Source organism: Copadichromis virginalis, linkage group LG17 (genome assembly GCF_057382275.1).
Source record: "Copadichromis virginalis isolate Kocher_CV1m ecotype Utaka linkage group LG17, C_Virginalis_male_GT1.1, whole genome shotgun sequence".
NCBI classification, from domain to species: Eukaryota; Metazoa; Chordata; class Actinopteri; order Cichliformes; family Cichlidae; genus Copadichromis; species Copadichromis virginalis.
The window spans coordinates 1,077,598-1,097,746 of NC_140634.1; the positions used below are offsets into that span (position 1 = coordinate 1,077,598).

A 20,149-nucleotide genomic window follows, 5' to 3' on the forward strand; every position below is an offset into this window, starting at 1 on the left:
GTATGTGCAAAAGGCATCAGCAAGGAGAAAACACCATCATCATGACTGGATGGATGGAGATGCAATGGACTGCTGCAAGGGGGGAGACGAGAGTACAGTGGAAGGAGGGGGAGGAGACATGGAAGAACGCTGTTGTTTAGTGTGGGAGATCAAATTGGGCTAAGGAACTTGGGGAGGAAAACCGACTGCCTTTGAATGGAGAATTGAAAAGTGTCTGAAACACTGCAAGGAGGAGAGACACACAAAAATCACACACACAAACAGAAAATGCATTAATCCTATTAAGACATATACACATGCAATGAAGACCAGATAACATCTTAAGCATGCGTTTCTGTTTTATCATCTTGTCCAGTTCACTTAGTGGGATGAGAGGTGATATGTAAACTAGTGGACTAGTATTATGTTAGGAAAGATGATTGAATGATAGCAGGTGCAAACAGAATGCTGTAGAGAGGGTTTAAAATGGGTGGCACTAATAGATTCTGGGTTCTGATGTGTGGGGGAGGCTTTACCTCGACACACACCTGGCTACATGGGAAGAAACTCATTATCTAATAGAACAGCAGTGTTATGTGGTGTGTGTGGCTGATGGATGAATGTTTTGGGGATTTATCTGGCTGAGGCATTTTCTTTTGTTACCAAGTTGAACCTGCCAATTAGTTTTGGTTTGAATTACCCTTCCAAGGTGAAGAGCATGCTTAGATATGTCCTAACTAGGCCTTCCTGTCTGTTTGTTTTTTTACTTTCACAGTGCACTGAAAGTTTTGTTTGGTCATGCAACACGCAGCACCTGTACATAAAAGGCCAAAGCCGACTGTACTTCCTCAGAAGGCTGAGGTCCTTCAACATCTGCAGGAAGCTCCTGAGGATGTTTTATCAGTCGGTGGTTGCTGGAGTACTGTTCTATGCTGTGGTGTGCTGGGGGAGCAGCACAGCAAAGGACTCATCCAGGCTGGAAAAACGAATCAGGAAGGCTAGCTCTGTGGTCGGCATGAAGCTGGACACTTTGGTGACAGTGGCAGAGAAAAGGACATTAAAGAAACTGATGGACATTATGGACAATGCTGGGCATCCTCTGCACGTGCTCGTAAATAATCAGAGGAGCCTATTCTCCGCCTCTCTCCTTCACTGAACACAACTCCACCTCCCCCATCGCTTCACCTGCAGGCAACGACAAGATGGACACGGCAGCTATCAAAGAGGAGCTGGTCGGTAAAAAGAAAACATTTGAAGATTACTATTTTAGTGCTGTCAGCGTAAAGTTAATGCCATAACTGCATTAATGGGGCAAATCTCCGTTAACTAGTTACCGCGGATCACCCAGTGCATGGAGCTGGGCGGCTCTAACGAGCTAACCGGGCTAACCGTTGACGCACGGCCTAAAATCCTTTCATCTCAAAAATCGACAGTCTGCCTTATGTATGAATTCTGGTTGTGCTTACTGACCTCGAACCAATTTTATGTGGTACACAGCTTAAAAAATATGTCAAAAAATGTTTTGGTACGACTTTGGTAAGCTATGAAGCAGCACTGCTTGATGGATTGTGTGTTGTTTTTGTATGTATACCGAGCTTCTTATTAACTGCACGCACACACTGATCTCTGCTCCGCTTCCACTTTATTTCTTGTTCTTTTCGCTTGCCCTGAAGCTTCTTGCTCGCCAGTGAATTACACACATTGCAGCGACACAGTGCCATCTAGTGGCTGATACAAACATAGGTCAACATGCTACATCTCCCTTCTTAAAAAAAAAAAACACAACTCAGGCTTGTAAAATTTCTAAGGCAACTGAAATTACAGGAATAACATCCTGAGCACATCCATTGATAACATAGCATTCGACTCAATACTGGCTATATCACAAACATAATAAAGAGATGCATTTAGTGACATCATTGGAACAACAAACATATAAACAGCCTTTTTTTTTTTTTTTTAGGGCAGCGATCTGCCTGCACCCTTTACAATATTACAGGTCTAAGACCTGTCTTGGTTTGGTAACACGCCCATATCGAGTCGTGTATCCAGGTGTTGTAATGTCTTCACCAGGGGGCTCCACAGGCGGGGGCTGAGATACCACAGGGCTGTCATCGCTGATGCCTGTTGGTTGAATGAACTCCTCACCTCCTACGCTGTTCCTGCTTCTGCGGAGGTGTCGGCGGTTACGCCGGTAAACTTGTCCTGTATCTGTGGTTATGTTGTAGCTTCTGGACGTGTCGGCACAACTTGTGACCACAGCTGGCTTCCAGGAACCGTCTTGTTGCCGGAACCGGACCGGTGTGCCAGGACATAGTTGAGGCAGAGGTCGGGCGGCTCTGTTGAAATAAGTCTGCTGGCGCTGCTGGCAGACCTCTCTCCTCTCACGCACTGTTTGCTGGCAAACTACTTGGGGTGCCAGCTGTTTTGGTGTTGCAGGGAGGATGGAGCGAAGTCTCCGGCTCATGAGTAGTTGTGCAGGCGACTTTAAGTTGTCCACGGGGGTGTTCCGGTATTCTAATAGGCTCAAGTAGGGATCCTTATGTTCCGCTTTGGCCTTGTCCAGAAGTTTCTTTGCTGTCTGGACTGTTTTCTCGGCTAGCCCGTTGCTCTGTGGGTAATGGGGACTAGTAGTGGTGTGGGTGAAACTCCATGACTTTGCAAACTGTTGAAACTTACTGGAAGCATAGCACGGACCGTTATCACTAATCACCGACTCTGGAATACCATGCCTAGCCATGGCTGACTTTAGTTTGTGGATCACTGCTTCTGCAGTGCAGCTGCGCAGTCTTTCCAACTCGAAGAATCTACTGTAGTAATCTACCATGATGATGTAGTCTTCCGAGTTCCAAGTGAACAGATCGGTGGCTATGACCTGCCACGGTCGTTCTGGTATTCCATGTGACAACAGGGGTTCCTTGGGGTTAGCAGCTTGTCTCTCCTGGCATGTGCTGCAGGCTCCGACTGCTTCCTCAATCTGCTTTCCCATGCCTGGCCAAAACAGAAGGTCTCTGGCTCTGTTTTTGCTCTTTTCTATGCCCATATGGCTGGAATGAATCCGCTCTATCATGTCCTTTCTGAGCCTTTTTGGGATGATCATTTTCTCTCCTTTAAACATGATCCCGTCTATCAGTGAGATCTCATCCCTGTGGTTCCAAAACTCCTGGATGTCAGGCGGGCATTGAGACCTTTTATCTGGCCATCCACTCAATGTGGTCCGTCTCAGGCTGTTGAGCTGAGGATCCTGGGCTGTTTCGTTTCTTATCTCTGAGAGTCTCTGGTCACTGACAGGCATGTTGCTGAGGACTGAGTGGATCTGCGCATCCATCCCGTCACATAGTGATTTGACGTGGAACTCTATGGATTTCCGGGAGAGCGTGTCGGCTACCGGGATGTCTTTCCCTGGCTTGTGGATGATGCTGATGTCGTACTTTTGCAGCTGTATTATCATCCTCTGTAGCCGTGGTGGTGCTGATGCTAGTGTTTTTTTGAGTATGGACTCAAGTGGCTTGTGGTCCGACTCAATGGTCACATGTCGACCGTACATGTACTCGTGGAACCGCTTGCAACCAAAGAGAACAGCATACAGCTCTTTTTCTATTTGGGCATAGTTCTGCTCAGTGCTGTTAAGTGACTTGGATGCGTAGGTGACTGGCTTGCCGTCCTGCAGCATCACAGCACCGAGGCCACTTTTGGATGCGTCGACCTGGAGTCGTAGCGCTTTCTTGGGGTCGAAGAAGGAGAGAACTGGGCCTGGTTCTTTAGTGATCAGCTCCTTCATTCGTTGAAAGGCTCTGTCATGGTTCTTGTCCCATACAAACTCACTGTCCTGCTTTAACAGCTGGCGGAGCGGAGCATTTATCTCTGACAGGTGTGGGGCAAATCTTGCTAGATAATTAACCATCCCCAGCACTGTTTCCAATTCCGCCCTGTTCTGTGGGGGCGCCATGTCTTGGACTGCTTTTACTTTTTGTGGATCTGGTTTCAGCCCTTCGTGTGACAATGTGTGACCGAAGTAACTGACCTCTTTGACGCAGATGGTGCACTTGTCAGGGTTCAGTTTTTACACCTCTCTCTCTGCTGCGCTGCAGCATGGCCCTCAGGTTGTCGTCATGCTCCTGTTTGGTTTCTCCGAAGACCAATACGTCGTCCACAATGGCTGCCACGCCACTCAGGCCCTCGTAGGTCTCATCCACGCGTCGCTGGAACTCATCCTGAGCTGAGATTATGCCGAATGGCAACCTGAGGAAGCGGTACCTGCCAAACACAGTATTAAATGTGGTTAACAGAGATGATTCGTGGCTTAGCTTAATGGCCCAGTAGCCTGATCTGGCGTCCAAAACACTGAAATACTTGGCCCCAGCAAGTTTTGTGGTGACATCCTCTAAGGTGGGTAGAGGGTAATGGGGTCTTTGTATAGCCTTGTTGAGGGGTCTGGGGTCCAGACATACTCTGAGTCTGCCCGTCTTGGGTTTTTCCACGACAACAAGTGCATTCACCCAGTCTGTAGGATCTGTGACCTTGCATATGATTTGATTCCTTTCCATGTTGTCGAGCTCGTCTTTGAGTCGGGCTCGCAGAGCAATGGGAATCCGACGAGGTGGGCTGACTGTGGGTGCAACGTCTGGATTTACATGGAAACTGCATTCACCAGGAAATTCTCCTATCCCTTTGAATACGTCTGCATATTCGTCTAGTATTGCCTGTGAACTGTTGGTTGTCTTGCCTCTTTCCTCCGTCACTGCCATCACGATCCTTACCAGGTTAAGGTCACGGCAAGCTTTCATTGCTAATACAGGTGGGGCGCTTGTGTTAACAACATGGAATTCCAACGTGCAGGTTTTGTCTTTGTGTTTGCATTTTAACTGGCATTTTCCTTCCACGCTGAGTGAGTGTCCCCCATAATCTGTGAGCTTGTGTGTGACAGGCTTCAGTGTCACGTGTGGGAAGAGTGTCTGGAACATGTTAGCTGGAATTGTGTTTGCTTGCGCCCCAGTGTCAACTTTAAACCTCACTGTCTGTGGGGGGGAACCAAGCTGCATGTCTGCATATGCTTGCTCATCATTTCTTCCTTCATTTTCTATGGTGATGCTATCAATGTAGAAACAGTCTTGGTCCTCATCTGTGTCCATAGTTGACATTTCTATGTTCTCTCTCACAGTGTGTACTGATTTGAGGTGGGCTTTTGTCTGCGAAGGGAGTCTTGACCTGCATGCTCTCGCAAAATGGTTCATTTTCTTGCATTTTGCACATTGCTTCCCTTTTGCTGGGCAGGTGTCTTTATTACTGTGTTGTCCGGCACAATAGCTGCACGTTTTTAGTGTTGCATTAGCGTGTTCTTTTGGTCTCACGCTTCTTGTTTGATATTCTTGTCTGTGCGATTTCCTGCCGATGGCGTGCACAGTTTCTTGGCCCCTGGAGTGACCCATAGTTTTTAGCTGTTGCTTTGCTAGCTCGTGTGATCGTGCTATATCTATAGCTTTCTCTAGCGTGAGCTCTGCGCCTTGGCTGAGTAACTTTTCTCGGACGTGTGGCGAGTTAGTGGCAAATACAATGCGATCCCTGACCATTTCATCTGTATTTGGGTACCCACAGTCTTTAGCAAGTAGTTTCAGTTCCGTAATAAACTGTTCAAATGTCTCATTTTCACCCTGCATCTTTTCATGAAACTTATATCGGGCATAGATTGGGTTAGCTTTCGGTATGATGTAATCAGTGTACTTATCGTAGTACGTCTGAAGCTTTCGGGAGTCGTCTGCGGTGAGCGTCCATACGCGGTGTGGGAACGCCGTAAGCCTCCATGTCTGCGCTGTCCGACGGCGAGGGATTGCGTAGAATCCGCTACTCTGACACCATGTGTTGTTTTTGTATGTATACCGAGCTTCTTATTAACTGCACGCACACACTGATCTCTGTTCCGCTTCCACTTTATTTCTTGTTCTTTTCGCTTGCCCTGAAGCTTCTTGCTCGCCAGTGAATTACACACATTGCAGCGACACAGTGCCATCTAGTGGCTGATACAAACATAGGTCAACATGCTACAGATTGTTGGAGCATTACTGCTACCGAGGAGCCTCGCAGAGTGATACGTACTCTGCTTCAACGTAATATTACCATATTATGCGTGTAAGGACCATAAATGGCGCCTGTAAGAGACACGGTTACAAAGAGGATTTCAAACTCCAGGCTGTCAGTCACGCAGTAGAACTTGGAAACAGAGCAGCTGCAAAATCTGTCTTTGTTATTATGCTCAGCATCTTTTATTTTACATTTTGACTGCACAATTGTGAGCTTTTTGTTATGCACAAAAACAACATTGTTTTGGTTTATTTATGGAGCACCATTAATAAATGCACTGATAATTTAAACAGATGCTTCAGGAGTTTTATCCCACTCATACTCTCAATCCAATGTTTGTCATTCTAAGTTGTAAAACCAATCACACAAAATTATCCTTGGCTTACATAATACATCCCAGTATACTGTTGGTGCATTCCATGTAGAATACAATTTGTTAATAATAAATTAAATAAATTAAACATTTGATGTAATGTATGTTTTGTAAATTATTTGTTTTACTGTGTTTCACATGGCATTTTACAAGGCAGAATCAGCTCACTTTAGTGAGCCAAAAAAATTCTTAAGTAATGTCAGGAAGCTGGTATTTTATTTTAAAACTAATTGCTATTTTTATTTATTTAGAGAATTAAAAGCCAACTCCAGACCACTGCTTGTCCTGATTTATGAGGGACTGATGAGGAGTTGGTAAGGAGAGGAATCAGAACAGGAGTGCCTGCCCCCCGCCCCAAACACATTATCAGGTAATGTAACTTTGGTAATTTGAGATTAATTCAGGTTTCTTTTGAATTGTTGACACTGTCCTCTCCTCTCTTCTCATTATAGCTTTTGTATGCAGTGCCAGTTCTGCTCTTTTGTCTGTTCAAGCCAAGAAGTACTCTTAAGACATCACCAGCTACGACATAGAAGAGGATTTCATTTGCCCTGTGTTTACAGTGACTGCGTCTGTTCGTTTAGGACACGAGGGGCATTGAAGTCTCACCTCAGCAGATCACACAACAGGGCTAAGAAAAGGCAGGAGATCTCAACATTTTTTTGTGAATTTAAGGAAAACTGCTCACAGCATACATTTATTTCACATATTTTAAGGCACTTAAAAAAAAATCAGACTGTATCCTGTCCTTTCCAAAAATGTGACTATGCTACCAACAATTTATCAACCTTTACGTCACACACAAGCAGAAAGCACAAAAACTCAAAAGATATAAAAAACTGTATTAGACTGATTTCTCATGCAAATGCATGTCCTAGTGAAAGTAGCTCCCCTGATAAATCCTTAAATACCTCTCAGGAGCCAGAGACATTATCAAGTGGTTCAGGTGTAGCATCAAGTGATAAAGAGGACAATGAGTTTGTAGATTACCAATGTCTTGAACATAAAATAGCTAGACTTTTTCTATGCATGCAAACTTTGTTACATGTTTCTAACAGTGCTTTGCAGAGAATTATTGAGGAAATTAGTGACATTTTAAAATTTTCTCAGGTTCATTCATTTCAAAGAATCAAACAGGTGCTTGCTGAACAGAACATTGAGGCAGATGATGATGTAATTAAAAATATAAATGATGCACTTTTCAAAACCAACCCATTAATTATCTCAACAGAACCAAAAGGTGCATTGTCTACTGATTACAAGAGAAATATTTATTTCAAGAATAATTTTCATGTAATTGAGCCTACAGAGTACATCTACAAAGCGAGAACTAGAAATACATTTGTTTATGTCTCAGTAAACCAGGTCTTGGAGAACTTATTGAAAGAGAAAAGTTTCTTTGAAAAGTTAGCATTTGATAAAGAAATTAGTGAAGGTTACAGATCATTTAGAGATGGGCAGTATTTTAAAAACAACAAGCTTTTAGGATTGCAAGATACTTGCATTAGTTTAGCTTTGTATATTGACGACTTTGAAATATGCAACCCTTTAGGAACATCTCTAAAAATTCATAAAATAACTGCTGTCTATTGTACTCAACTTATCTGCAAGGTTTCGTTCTACATTACACTCAATACAGCTTGCTCTTCTTGGTAAAAGTGTAGACGTTAAACAGTTTGGGTATGATGCTTTTCTTTATCCACTCATTGAGGATTTAAAATGTCTTGAAAGCACAGGGGTGTATGTTGAATCTTTAAATAGTTTTTTAAAGGGAACTGTATTTTGTGTCTGTGCAGATAACCTTGGGGCTCACAGCCTTGCAGGCTTTTTGGAGTCCTTTAATGTTGACAAATTTTGTCGATTTTGTAGTATTGATAAACATCAGATTGCAGCTCTTGATCCTAGAGAATTTCTGTTAGGGTCCCTGGGTCGTTGACCCAGTGTTTTGTGTTTTGGTTCTTTGATTTTGTTATTTCATTATTTTCTAGCTTTTCTTGACGGGTTTTAGGATCATTCTTAGTTTGGGTCCTCTGGGTGGGGTTTGGTTAGAGTTTTAGTGTTCTGGTTTTCTGTCTGTGTTCCGTAGTTGCTGTCTCCCCTGTCTGCTGTATCCCCACATCCAGTCAGTGTCTGTGTCTGCCCTGGTCCCACGTCTCTGTTCCCTTTGTTATAGTGCCTGCCTGTGAGTCTGTGTTATGTTTCCTGTTTTACTTTGAAAGTCCATGTCTGATGTTAATGTGTCTGGTTTTGCTTCCCCTGGTCTCGTTAAGCCTGATTTGCCCCAGCTGTGTTTCCCTCCTGTTATTCATTCCCTGATTGCTCCCACTGTGTATTTAAGCCCTGTGTTTCTCTGTGTCCGTGTCGTTTATTTTGCTGTGTGTTTTGTCAGTCCACCGGTGTTAGTTTATTTTGAGTTTTTCCAGTTATGTTATGTTTGAGTTCAGCATTAAAGCTGTTTCGGTTTAAGTTTGTCTCTGGAGTCTGCACCTTGGGTCCTATTCCTGTCCGCACACAGCCACCTCATAACAATTTCCATTAAGAACTGTGGAACAGCATAACATTTTTCTAGAAGAGCTTGAGGATGGTCAAAGACAAAGTGTGTGTGGTGTCAAAGGTTCCTGTGCCTTAAGTGCGTTGTCCTATTTTCATCCAGTCACTGGATTTCCTCCAGATATATTACATGATTTCTTTGAAGGTGTTGTCCCTGTGGAATTGTGTTTGTGTCTTCAAGATTTAATCAGAAAGGGTTTTATTACATTTGAAGGACTAAACAAACGTATAAAATCATTTCCATATAAAGAAGATGAGGGGAAGAAGATGACAGTGGCTCAAATAGATTTTCCTTAAAGAAACCAAAGCGAGGTGAAGTCAACTTTATCCCTGATGGCCCAGAAAACTACAATGATGAGTCTCTTGAAAATGAAAGATGCATTTTGGAAGATGAAATGAAGAAGAGGGATAAGAACATGGCACTCATCACCCAAAAGATGGACATCACATTCTCTCTCAGGAGGAAAGAAGTTGTGGAGATGCAGCCCTTGGTCAAGGAAATGCAGCTCAGATGGCCAGCTCTCTTCTTGAAAGAACAGGTAAGATAATCTCTTAAATATTTAAAGGAAAACTTCTGGGTTTTTTTCTTCCCTTTTTCCCCAGTGTGGTCTTATTTCTAGAATGGAAAACGTTCATTTATTCACCCAGAAAAATTTCAAGGCATTTGGAGTTGTTAGAAAGAAATTTTAATCCCAATGTTACGAGTCAGTCGTTTTGCAAGAGAGAGCTGAGCCACGGTTATGGGGAAAGGATTCACTGAGACAACTAAGAAATGCCTGAATTAAGCCAAAAACCACTCTGGAGGGTTTTTAATCTAAGGAAATAACATTAAAATGTGTTTAAAAGCTCCAAAAAGTTGATTTTACATGATATAGGACCTTTACAATTCCTTCTGAACAACTCCAAATGCCTCGAAACTTGTCTGGGTGAGTAAATTAACGTGAGCTCCATTTCTTGTGCCCTTGAGAAGCATCTGTTTGTATCACTCCAATATCTTGTAGAAAAGGTTGAAGGCTACCGTTGAGCTAACAATGCTAGTGGTAAAATATAAAAAAATACTTGGCTCTAAAAATATGAACTCTATTGAAGTGAAATCTATTTATTTGTCAACTTACTGTGTATAATAACGGATTGCTTTTATTTCGCTCTTCTCTGGGCACCCAAAGCGCTTTACAATTCCACTACTCACTCACTCACTCTCACATTCACACATCGGTGCAGGGAAACCACCGTTGTAGCCACAGCTGCCCTGGGGTAGACTGACAGAAGTGACGCTGCCATATCGCGCCACTGGCCCCTCTGGCCAGCACCAGTAAGCGGTAGGGTAAAGTGTCTTGCCCAAGGACACAACGACCAGGACAGAGAGAGCTGGGGATAGAACCAGCATCCTTCCGGTTACAGATGAGCTTCCCAACCCCCTGAACCACAGTCGCCGCAATGACTTGTCTTCACTGGGCATCTAGAATCTTTTGGTGCTGACCCTTAGCAGGCAACAGCCATGAAACTCACAGAACAGGATTGAGAAAGTCACTTACGTGTTATGAAAGTATACAAATTTGACCACAGGATGTTATTCTTACTTCATTCCTACATAACTATAAAATTAATGGAATTTTTTCAATGAATTTAAAATACAATTTATTGATTTATTTCTTTTCTGCAATACATCCTGTAACAATTGAAACCATTATTTTGTCTTATCAACATTTGATTAGGTATTCTATAGACTTACTGTAAAATCTGCCGATCAGATTTTTCTTGGGTTTTTTTTTTTAATACGTCAGTTATAATTTGTACCACCACTACCACTAAAAGAAAAAAAAATCCAATCAAGGCCTGACCAATAGATCAACCGAGACTAACTAAATGTTTTGAAATTAAGCTCTTTTAACCAAATTTGAAAACAATGTGATTTTTATATAATGTACCTTTAAAAGTTTTCTTCTATATTTTTTTTGTTGCTTTGTAGATTTGTGCGGAATTCTCACGCATTACCACCAAGGATCTCATGGGGACCTTCTTGACTGCCCTCGACACTTACTCACTTCAGCTGATTAAGCTGTATCGAATTAGAAAAGCTGCTTTCCGCAATGACATGGATTCCCTGTTGCAGAAGTTTGATGAACAGGTAATATATAAAAATGTATTTGTGTCTGGTTTATGAGGAACCTGAAGTTCTCACTGTAACGAAAGATACTTTATTAAATATTTACTAAATTGATGTAAAAATTGTTAGTTTTCAAAAAGTGTGTCCTGAATGGGATTATAAGCTGCGCTGTGTTTGGCAGATTGCAGGTCATGACAGACAGTTCAACTCTCATCCCACTCATGGCACTTTTTGTTATAAATGTTGTAATAAGTGTGCTACATTTGTTGCACATCAAAATTACTTAAAAAATAAATAAATAAAAAAAGCTGACAAAAACATGACCAATTATCTGTAATAACTCATTTCAACATCTTATTTCTTAAGGCTGTATTTTTAGCAACAACACTTAATGTGTTTTAAAAACAAAATGGTAGGTTTATAAATGAGACTGAGTCTTATTTGATTTCCTTGTTTTAGGTCTCAAACATAGTCCAGCATCGACGAACCATCAGTTTGGAAGGGTTACCGATATTTGTTCGCGACGACGAGACCAAACTCTTCTTAACATGTCTGGTGAGTATGCAAATCTACTCAATCTTCATTTTTGGTTTTCAGAGACTTATATGTACTGTTGTTTTTTATTTTGCATAGGATACAGATCCAGTTGAGAGGGCAACCCGAGGTGTTACGGTGGGCATCCTCACTGTTCTGGAGGACTACGTGGGACCCAACTCGCAGTCCACAGTGGTCAACACTGCCATTGTTTTGGAAGAGGACATTATTCTTGATGATCTGCCAGACCTTCCCACTGCCTTTGCCTACCTGTTTGGCCTACTTTATGGGCTCAACATGGAGTTTCCCAAAGAACTCAAGTACACATTTGAAGCTGTGCAACACATTTTTATGGAGTTGACATCTACCTGTTCCCAGAGGATAAGAAGCTTCAAAACCAAGCTCTTAACCAAAGTCTAACCTATTTGACAACATGTTCAACTCAAATGCAACTTGTGTAAAACAGAATGCAGCAATTTGTTTTGAGTTACAGTTTTTGGGTTTCGTGGCAAGTTGTTCTGAAAAAAGTTAATTTCTGGCTTTAAGAAAACGGTAAGGTGCAGAAAGTTCTGAATCAATCTCTTCTGTTCTAACTTTACTTAATGTAGCTTTAATGGCTGATTGCAGATTTCATGTATAACAAGTTTTTATAAGATGTTGAAAGGGTTTATTCTAACTTGAGCTGTTTTAAACAATTTTTATAATCTGGTTTTAGGTACATTTGTACTAGTTTTATAACAAATGTGGCGCGATACTGAACTTCACAGGAAATTGGAGTGTTGATACCATTACTATTAAAAGACAAGTGGTGGAAAAATTTGTTTGAAAGTTGTTTGCTGTATGGAAACAAGATAGAAGTTGTTCACATCCTGCCATCTGATGTTTTGAATCTGTTTGTTAGTCACTATCTATCAAGATAGGTTTGATATTCTGTCTGACAACACCACCTTTAAAATTTAAAGATCTCAAAAGTCAACATTGTCAGTGGTGCGGTTGTGTTTGAACACAAAGTTATTTGAAAATCAACTGTGTAAACATTCATTGGTACAACAGGGAGCACCTCATGAAAACTATGAAAGATACTTTTTCTAAACTTTAGGAAATTGATTGGCAAAAAAAAAATAAATGTTGTGTAAACTTTAGGAAATACGTTGCAGAAACAATAAAATATGAGTTAAGAAAAAGGACAATTATTAATTTTGTAAACACAAAAACATTAGCTAAAGCAACTTTTCTCCTAAACTTGAAATTATAAGCTATCCCTCAGAACCTAAAAACATAAATGCAGTGGGTTGCCTTGAGTTTTTAAGTTTTCGCAACGTTTTTTTTTTTTTTTTACAGTGTGTGTCTGTGGATGTAAAACAGTACCACACTTTCTTCCTTTCAAATTTTATACAAAACATCCAATCCTGGATCATATCCACTTAGAATTGAGTGATCCAAATACACCACATTGTGACAATAACCACGGCATAGCAGCTGATGAGCAGCAGATAGATACTGCTCATGGCACCACTGGTGCAACTAGACTTGCAGTCAAGACCGCCTAAACCAAGACCAGAGGGTATCGAGACCAGGACGAGACTAAGAACAAGTCGAGACCAAGTCGAGACGAGACCAAGACCAAGACGAGACTAAGAACAAGTCGAGACCAAGTCGAGACGAGACAAAGTCGAGACGAGACAAAGTCGAGACGAGGACGAGACCAAGACAGACAAAAAAGTCTTTAAACTGCAGCCAGATGCTGCTTCGTTTACGGGTGTCAGGCATATTTATGTGTTTTTGCTTTCGCGCAGCCCTCCTCACCACTGTCTACTGTCTCACTCACTTACTGAGAGGACAGACGCACGCTCCACTTGACTGTCGCGAAATGCAGATCCAAAAGCAACAACATGGCAGGTCAAGAGACAACAGCAGTATCCTGAGCAGCGAGGGGTCCAGCAGCAACAGCAGTATGTGCAAAAGGCATCAGCAAGGAGAAAACACCATCATCATGACTGGATGGATGGAGATGCGTTTCCAACAAGCTGCAACTTCACTGTGTGTGAATGCAAACTGAGAACACTGTGTGAGTTGGACATTTGTTACGTTTGGAGTGAAACGGCAATGGAAGAGACAGTGGGCGTAGATTTCGTTCTGGCATTGGTGGGGACCAGTGACCAATGATTCAGTTTTTTTCCCTTTTTGTCTGTGCTTCTTGATAACAAAAGGAGAAATGTACTTGCCTAAATATGCTCTTCTACATGCTTGTAAACCATTTAAAATTACAATTGATAGTTTTATATGTGAGTTATATAATGCTAAATTACAATTAAACAAATGACTAAGTATTTTAGACTTTCAGTCAGCAAGCCGGCCTAAAAACACATCAACGTAAACACACTGGCGACAAACTGAAATACTGCAAAGAATGTGGGAGAAGCTTCCCCACATCAGGTGACTTAAAACGACACAAACTCTTTCACAGTGGGGTCAAAAAGCACCTCTGTGATCAGTGTGGGTCATCCTTCACCACTGCAGGTGACCTTAAAACACACAAACGAGTCCACACAGGAGAGAAACCATACAAGTGCAGACACTGTGACAAAAGCTTCTCACATTCAAGTAATCGTAACGAGCATGAACGTGCACACATGGAAGGAAACTACAGCTGTGAGCAGTGTGACAAGAGCTTCAGTAATCTCAGTTCATACTCTGCACACAAACGATTCCACGTTACTAATAAACTGTTTCACTGTTACCAATGTGCCCAAACATTCACTTCATTATCTGCTCTGTGCAAACATCAGCGCGATCACGCAGCGCTGAAATCGTTCCCATCACAGGACGACAGCGAATCTGAAGACAGAGAAACATCCTCTTCTGGCGTCAGAGTCCAACTTAAAACCCTGGAGATCAGGCTCCACAGAGATGGGCTCTCCTTAACGTTCTAATGAGGCAATGAATCAAAATGTTCCTGTAGTTCCATGTTAATCTTTATAAATTGTTCTTCTGCAGTGTTTGTGTTCAGTGGTTACCTTTTTTTTCAGTGGTTGGATGAAAAATCAGTTTCCTGTTGTTCAAGTTTTTATTGAATGTATTTTATTAAAGTTCTTAAATAAAGTTAAAAAAAATGTTAAATAAAGAATTGTTTGAACGACAAAGATTTTGAGCCATGATGTCATTTCCTGTATTTCAGAGTAAAGACTGAAGTGACAAATGGAAACATGTTTACAGTCATGGAATAAACACCGATGGGTCGTCTGCAGGAATATGGAATCAGAACGATGCCACCTTGAAATGAAACTGAAAAAAAATATTGTAACTGAAATAAATGTAAGTTGTACACTCAATGGCTGCTTCAATTTCAGCTTGAACCTCCAAACCGCAAGTAAGTAATCATTTTTTGTCATCTTTTCTTGCTGTCCCACTGGACTGGACATTAGTTTAGTTTTTTTAGCTACATCTGGTGAAGTTGTGGTAAAATGCTGGTATTAGCCTATTCGTCGTAGCAAGCTAGCCTGAAGCTAATATTTGCTAAATTTAGGGACACCCATGTCTCTTCAAGAGTTGGAGGCCGGTGTTCTAGGAGCGGATCTCAGGATCTCAACAGGCAGTGTTGGGCAGTAACATAATACATGCACCGGCGTTACGTATTTAAAATACAAAATATGAGTAAATGTATCCGTTACAGTTACCGTTCAATAGGTGATATTGAGAATACAGTTACTTTGTTGAAATAAATGGATTACATGGTGGTCAAAGGAGCTTGCAAAGAAAAGCGTCTGGACTTCTTTAAGTTGCTTGAAGACGTTTCACCTCTCATCCGAGAAGCTTCTTCAGTTCTAAGGTCAAATGGTGGAGAGTCCCAGATATAAACCTAGTGGGAGAATCCCCCCACAGAGGGACAAAAGGACCCCCTGATGATCCTCTAATCGCCTGAGCCAAGGTGTGTAACTGGGTGTGGGTCCCAATCAGCCAGAGTTTCGGGTGTGTTCATTGTGAAACCTGGCCCCACCTTATCATGCGATTTCCTGAGGTCAGATGGGCAGAATTCGCAGTAACGCATAATTTTATTATTTACTATTGTGACGGCCAGTGGGCTGGCCTTGTGTTTTTCTTTTTCCTTTTCCTGTTTCTTGCAGGTAGGTGGAGCTGACCCAATTATTGATGCAGCACACCTGAGAGGCCAGTCCCAGTGTATATAAAGACACCTTGACTGAACCAGGGTGGCTGGCTTTTGGCTCCCTCTGGCACGTGTTATGTTTATTTGGAAGGTTCAGTTATGGCTGTTATGTCCTTTAACTTGTGTTTAAGTTGCTTTACCTTATTTTCATTAAATGTGTCTTACAGTCTTTAAAAGCCTGTGTGTGGTCTCCCATTTCTTTGTCACTTCCTATGAGCCGGGTTGTGACAAATGGGGGCTCGTTTGGGATCGTCCTGGTTTGGTAAGCTTTCTAACATTTGATTGAGAGCTGGTCTGTTTGCAGCTGCTTGTCTTGGCTAGGTCTTGCCTTGTAGGCAATTGTTGAGTTGATTGCTGATCAGTTTGGTTATTTGTGGTGCTTTGATATTTTGGGTCTGCTGTGTATTGTGTTTGGGAGGCCATTTGGGTTAGGCAGATTGAGTGGAGGCAGTCATGTTAATACTGTTTACTGTAGACTTGAGCTAGTGTTGATGTGCTGTCTTGTGTCAACTTTGGAGCGTATGAGCTGTGTTGATTATTGAATATGCAAAGTTAAAATCAGTGCTTTCCCTGTTAGGTTGAAGGAGTGTTTCTCCCTCGAGAAACATTCATTGAAATTTCTGTTGCGGTGAACACGGTTAGAGCAGTTGTCTCGGGAGCACGTCCCCAGGATTGAGGGGGTCGCTGTTTGTGCAGTTGCCTTTCTCTTCCTGGCGGTTTTTAGTGCATAAGTACCCACCGTAAGTAACTGCATGAAGACTAGGCTTTAGTTAAGTAGATTTTGGTTAGGCAGTTAGTGGGAAAGTGCTGTTTTAAATTGCATGTCGAGAATCAATACTTTGCTGTTATGGCTACTGTTGATGCTTTTGTTCAGTCTCCATCGGAGGAACTCTTGAATAGTTGTACTAAAGAACAACTCCTGAAACTTGCTGAACATTACGATGTCGACATTGGAGATAAACGGTTGAAAGATGAGATTAAAGGAGTGTTGAAGGCTGCATTAGTAAAGAAAGGCGTGTTGTCACGTAAAATGCAGACCTTAGTGGCTGAGGTTGATCAGTCTGTGGTCTCAACTGCCGTTGCTTTGTCTTTTGAGCAGCAAAAGGAGTTGTTACTCTTACAAATGGAGAAAGACCGTGTAAGGTATTCTTTAGAAAAGGAAAAGTTGGAGTTAGAGCAGTATCGGTTAGACCTAATCAAAGCGGGCAAGTTATCAGGTGGTGTTGAGGCTAAAGAGTCTTCTCCACAAGGAGTTGAAACTTTTGATGTCGTGCGTAATTTGCGCTTGGTGCCGAAATTTGATGAAAGAGAGCCAGATGCCTTTTTCTCCCTTTTTGAACGCATTGCTGAATTGAGAGGATGGCCAGCAGCTGACTGTGTGATTATGTTACAGTCTGTGTTGACTGGAAAGGCTCAGGAAGCTTATTCAGCACTCAGTGCAGTTGATTGTCAGAGTTTTGCTACTGTTAAAGATGCAGTTCTGAAGGCATATAAGTTGGTACCAGAAGCTTACCGTCAACGTTTCAGATCATGGAGGAAGTCTGATAAGCAGTCGCATATAGAGTTTGCGAGGGATTTAACTAAACACTTCAACAGATGGTGTTCGGCACTGGGAGTGACAACTTTCCAGGATTTATGTGAGTTGATGGTATTGGAGCAGTTTAAAGAGTGTGTTCCTCCTGTGGTTGCCACTTACATTGCCGAACGGGAAGTGACAACCGTTTCTGACGCTGCTAAATTGGCAGATGAATATATCTTGGCACATAAGGGGCAGGTTGGTAGAAACTGTTTTTCAGTTGGTGCTCCCGCTAGAGCTTTTGGTCAAACTAAGTTTATGTCATCGGACCCTGCGAAGGCCATTGGTGGTGTGAAGCCCAGTAAGTTTGGTCAAGCATGCAACTACTGCCATGGCGATGGACACTGGAAAGCAGAATGTCCCTTGTTGAAAAGCAAGTTGGCACGTACAGGTAAACAGGTTAAGCCTGCGGCTCTTACCATTCCTGCTCGGGAAATTTCAGTAGTCTCTCGGGAGACGCCAGTTTCGACTAAGTCTGACTCAGAGAGCTATTCGGGGTTTGAGGATTTTGTGTCAGATGGGTTTGTATCACTCCCAGGTGATGATCATAAAGTTCCTGTAAAGATTTTGCGTGACACAGGCGCGAAGGATTCTTTTATCTTAGCCTCCGTGTTGCCATTTTCACAGGTTACTGATACTGGTGAGTGTGTGCTTGTTCAAGGCATGGGTTTAACCACTATCTGTGCCCCATTGCATAAGGTCAGGCTGTCATGCAGTTTTGTGGATGATTATATCTGCCTTGGTGTTCGTCCTGCTTTGCCACTTGAGGGCGTACATGTGATTTTGGGGAATGATTTGGCTGGAAATCGAGTCTGGGCTGACAGTTCTTTACCTGTTAAATCTAGAGTTCGGAATGAGTCCCATGAGTGTGAACAGGGTTTTTCTGACTTTGCAGCTTGTGCTGTTACGAGGGCTGCAGCTAAAAGGGATGCAGAGCCTGTAACTCAAGCAGAAGAGTGTCAGGTTGAACCAGATTTGATTGTTCCTGAACATTTGTCAGTTTCCCAGCAAGAGTTAATTCAGGCACAGCGTGCTGATGCTTCACTGACTGAGCTGTTTCACAAAGTGCAACCTAGTGATGACGCTAGAAGTGCGGCCTCTGGTTATTTTCTGCAGAAGGAGGTACTAGTCCGTAGGTGGATTCCGCAAGGGTTGGACTGTGTTGGGAGTCCAGTTGTCCAGATTGTGGTTCCAACTAAATACCGTGACGAGGTGTTGAAGTGTTCTCATGACAAATCTGGGCATTTGGGAGTGACGAAGACTTATAATTACATCTTGCGCTACTTCTTTTGGCCACGTCTTAAGCGTGATGTTTCAGCTTACATTAAGACCTGCCATACTTGCCAAATTGTAGGTAAGCCAAATCAGTCTATTAAACCTGTTCCACTTTGTCCCATCCCTGCTGTGAGTAACCCATTTGAACATTTGATCATTGACTGTGTGGGCCCTCTTCCTCGATCAAAATCTGGTTCGGAGTATCTGTTAACTGTAATGTGCCAAGTTACGCGTTATCCTGCTGCATATCCGTTGCGTACCATCACAGCTAAGTCTGTGGTGAAGGCTTTGACACAGTTTATTTCTGTATTTGGCATACCGAAGATTATTCAGAGTGACCAGAGATCAAACTTTTCGTCACATCTTTTTGCACAAGTTCTTAAGCTGTTGAATATTGTGCATAATAAAGCCTCTCCTTATCATCCACAGAGCCAAGGTGCTTTAGAGCGCTTCCACCAAACACTGAAGTCCTTGTTACGTGCCTATTGCACCGAAATGAGGAGTGACTGGGAGGAAGGTTTACCGTGGCTTCTGTTGGCAGCGCGTGAAGTGTGCCAGGAGAGTACTGGGTTTAGCCCAAATGACTTGGTCTTTGGCCACAAAGTTCGGGGACCGTTGACAGCGCTGTGCGATAAGTGGTTGTCAGGTGAACCACCAGTGAACTTGATAGATTATGTTAATGGTTTTCGGCACAGACTGTATGTGGCAGGTCAGTTGGCCAAACAAAACCTTGAAAAGGCTCAGGTCAAGATGAAATATTTTTATGACCGGCATTCTGAAGAGCAGCAGTTTAGTACAGGTGACCAGGTTTTGGCTTTACTGCCGATTGCAGGGTCACCGTTCCAGGCACGGTTTGCTGGGCCTTACACTGTGGTACAAAAACTGTCTGAACAGAATTATCTGATTGATACCCCGGATCGCCGGAAAAGAAATCAACTTTGCCATATTAATTTGTTGAAACCCTATCATGTTCGTCCCTTATCCGTCGGTCTGTCGGGCTCTTTCGTTTCTCCTTCTACATCGAGTCCAGGGTTGTCGGCTTGTACAGTGGCGAAGTCAGTTTGTGGGGGGGAGGATGTGGCAGCACCTGATGATCCCTTATTGCTTATTGCTGACAAATGTGCAGAATTGTCTGCATTAATTACAAGGTATCCAACCTTGTTTGGAGACACACCTTCTAAAACAACTTTGATAGAGCATGATATTGATGTGGGTGATACAAAACCAATTCGGCAGAGGTTCTACAGGGTCTCTGAGGAAAAGAGGAAAATAATCGATAAGGAAGTTCATTACATGTTGGAAAACAACATTGCAGTGCCGTCGTCATCAAGCTGGGCTTCCCCATGCTTGTTGGTTGAAAAAGCTGATAAATCACCACGTTGTTGCACAGACTTTCGTAAGGTAAATGCAGTGACCAAACCCGATTCCTACCCCTTGCCTCATATTGACGACTGTATTGACCAAGTTGGTGCAGCAGAATATGTGAGCAAGTTTGATCTGTTGAAGGGATAT

General features: G+C 42.5%; 1 protein-coding gene and 1 long non-coding RNA gene across 2 annotated transcripts; both read left to right on the forward strand.

Annotated features, from left to right (window-relative positions):
* Positions 1–1,151: 1,151 nt before the first annotated feature.
* On the forward strand, positions 1,152–7,173 carry LOC146688695 (uncharacterized). The gene is made up of 3 exons (XR_014916011.1): positions 1,152–1,211; positions 6,682–6,800; positions 6,883–7,173. It is a non-coding gene; the product is annotated as an uncharacterized LOC146688695 (long non-coding RNA).
* A 2,131-nt stretch (positions 7,174–9,304) lies between these two features.
* Positions 9,305–12,439, forward strand: LOC146688696 (uncharacterized). Its single transcript, XM_085436842.1, has 4 exons — positions 9,305–9,519; positions 10,950–11,108; positions 11,547–11,642; positions 11,721–12,439. Exons 1-4 carry the CDS (start codon positions 9,376–9,378, stop codon positions 12,039–12,041), a joined length of 720 nt encoding a protein of 239 aa, XP_085292968.1. The 5' UTR covers positions 9,305–9,375; the 3' UTR covers positions 12,042–12,439.
* The last annotated feature ends 7,710 nt before the right edge of the window (positions 12,440–20,149 follow it).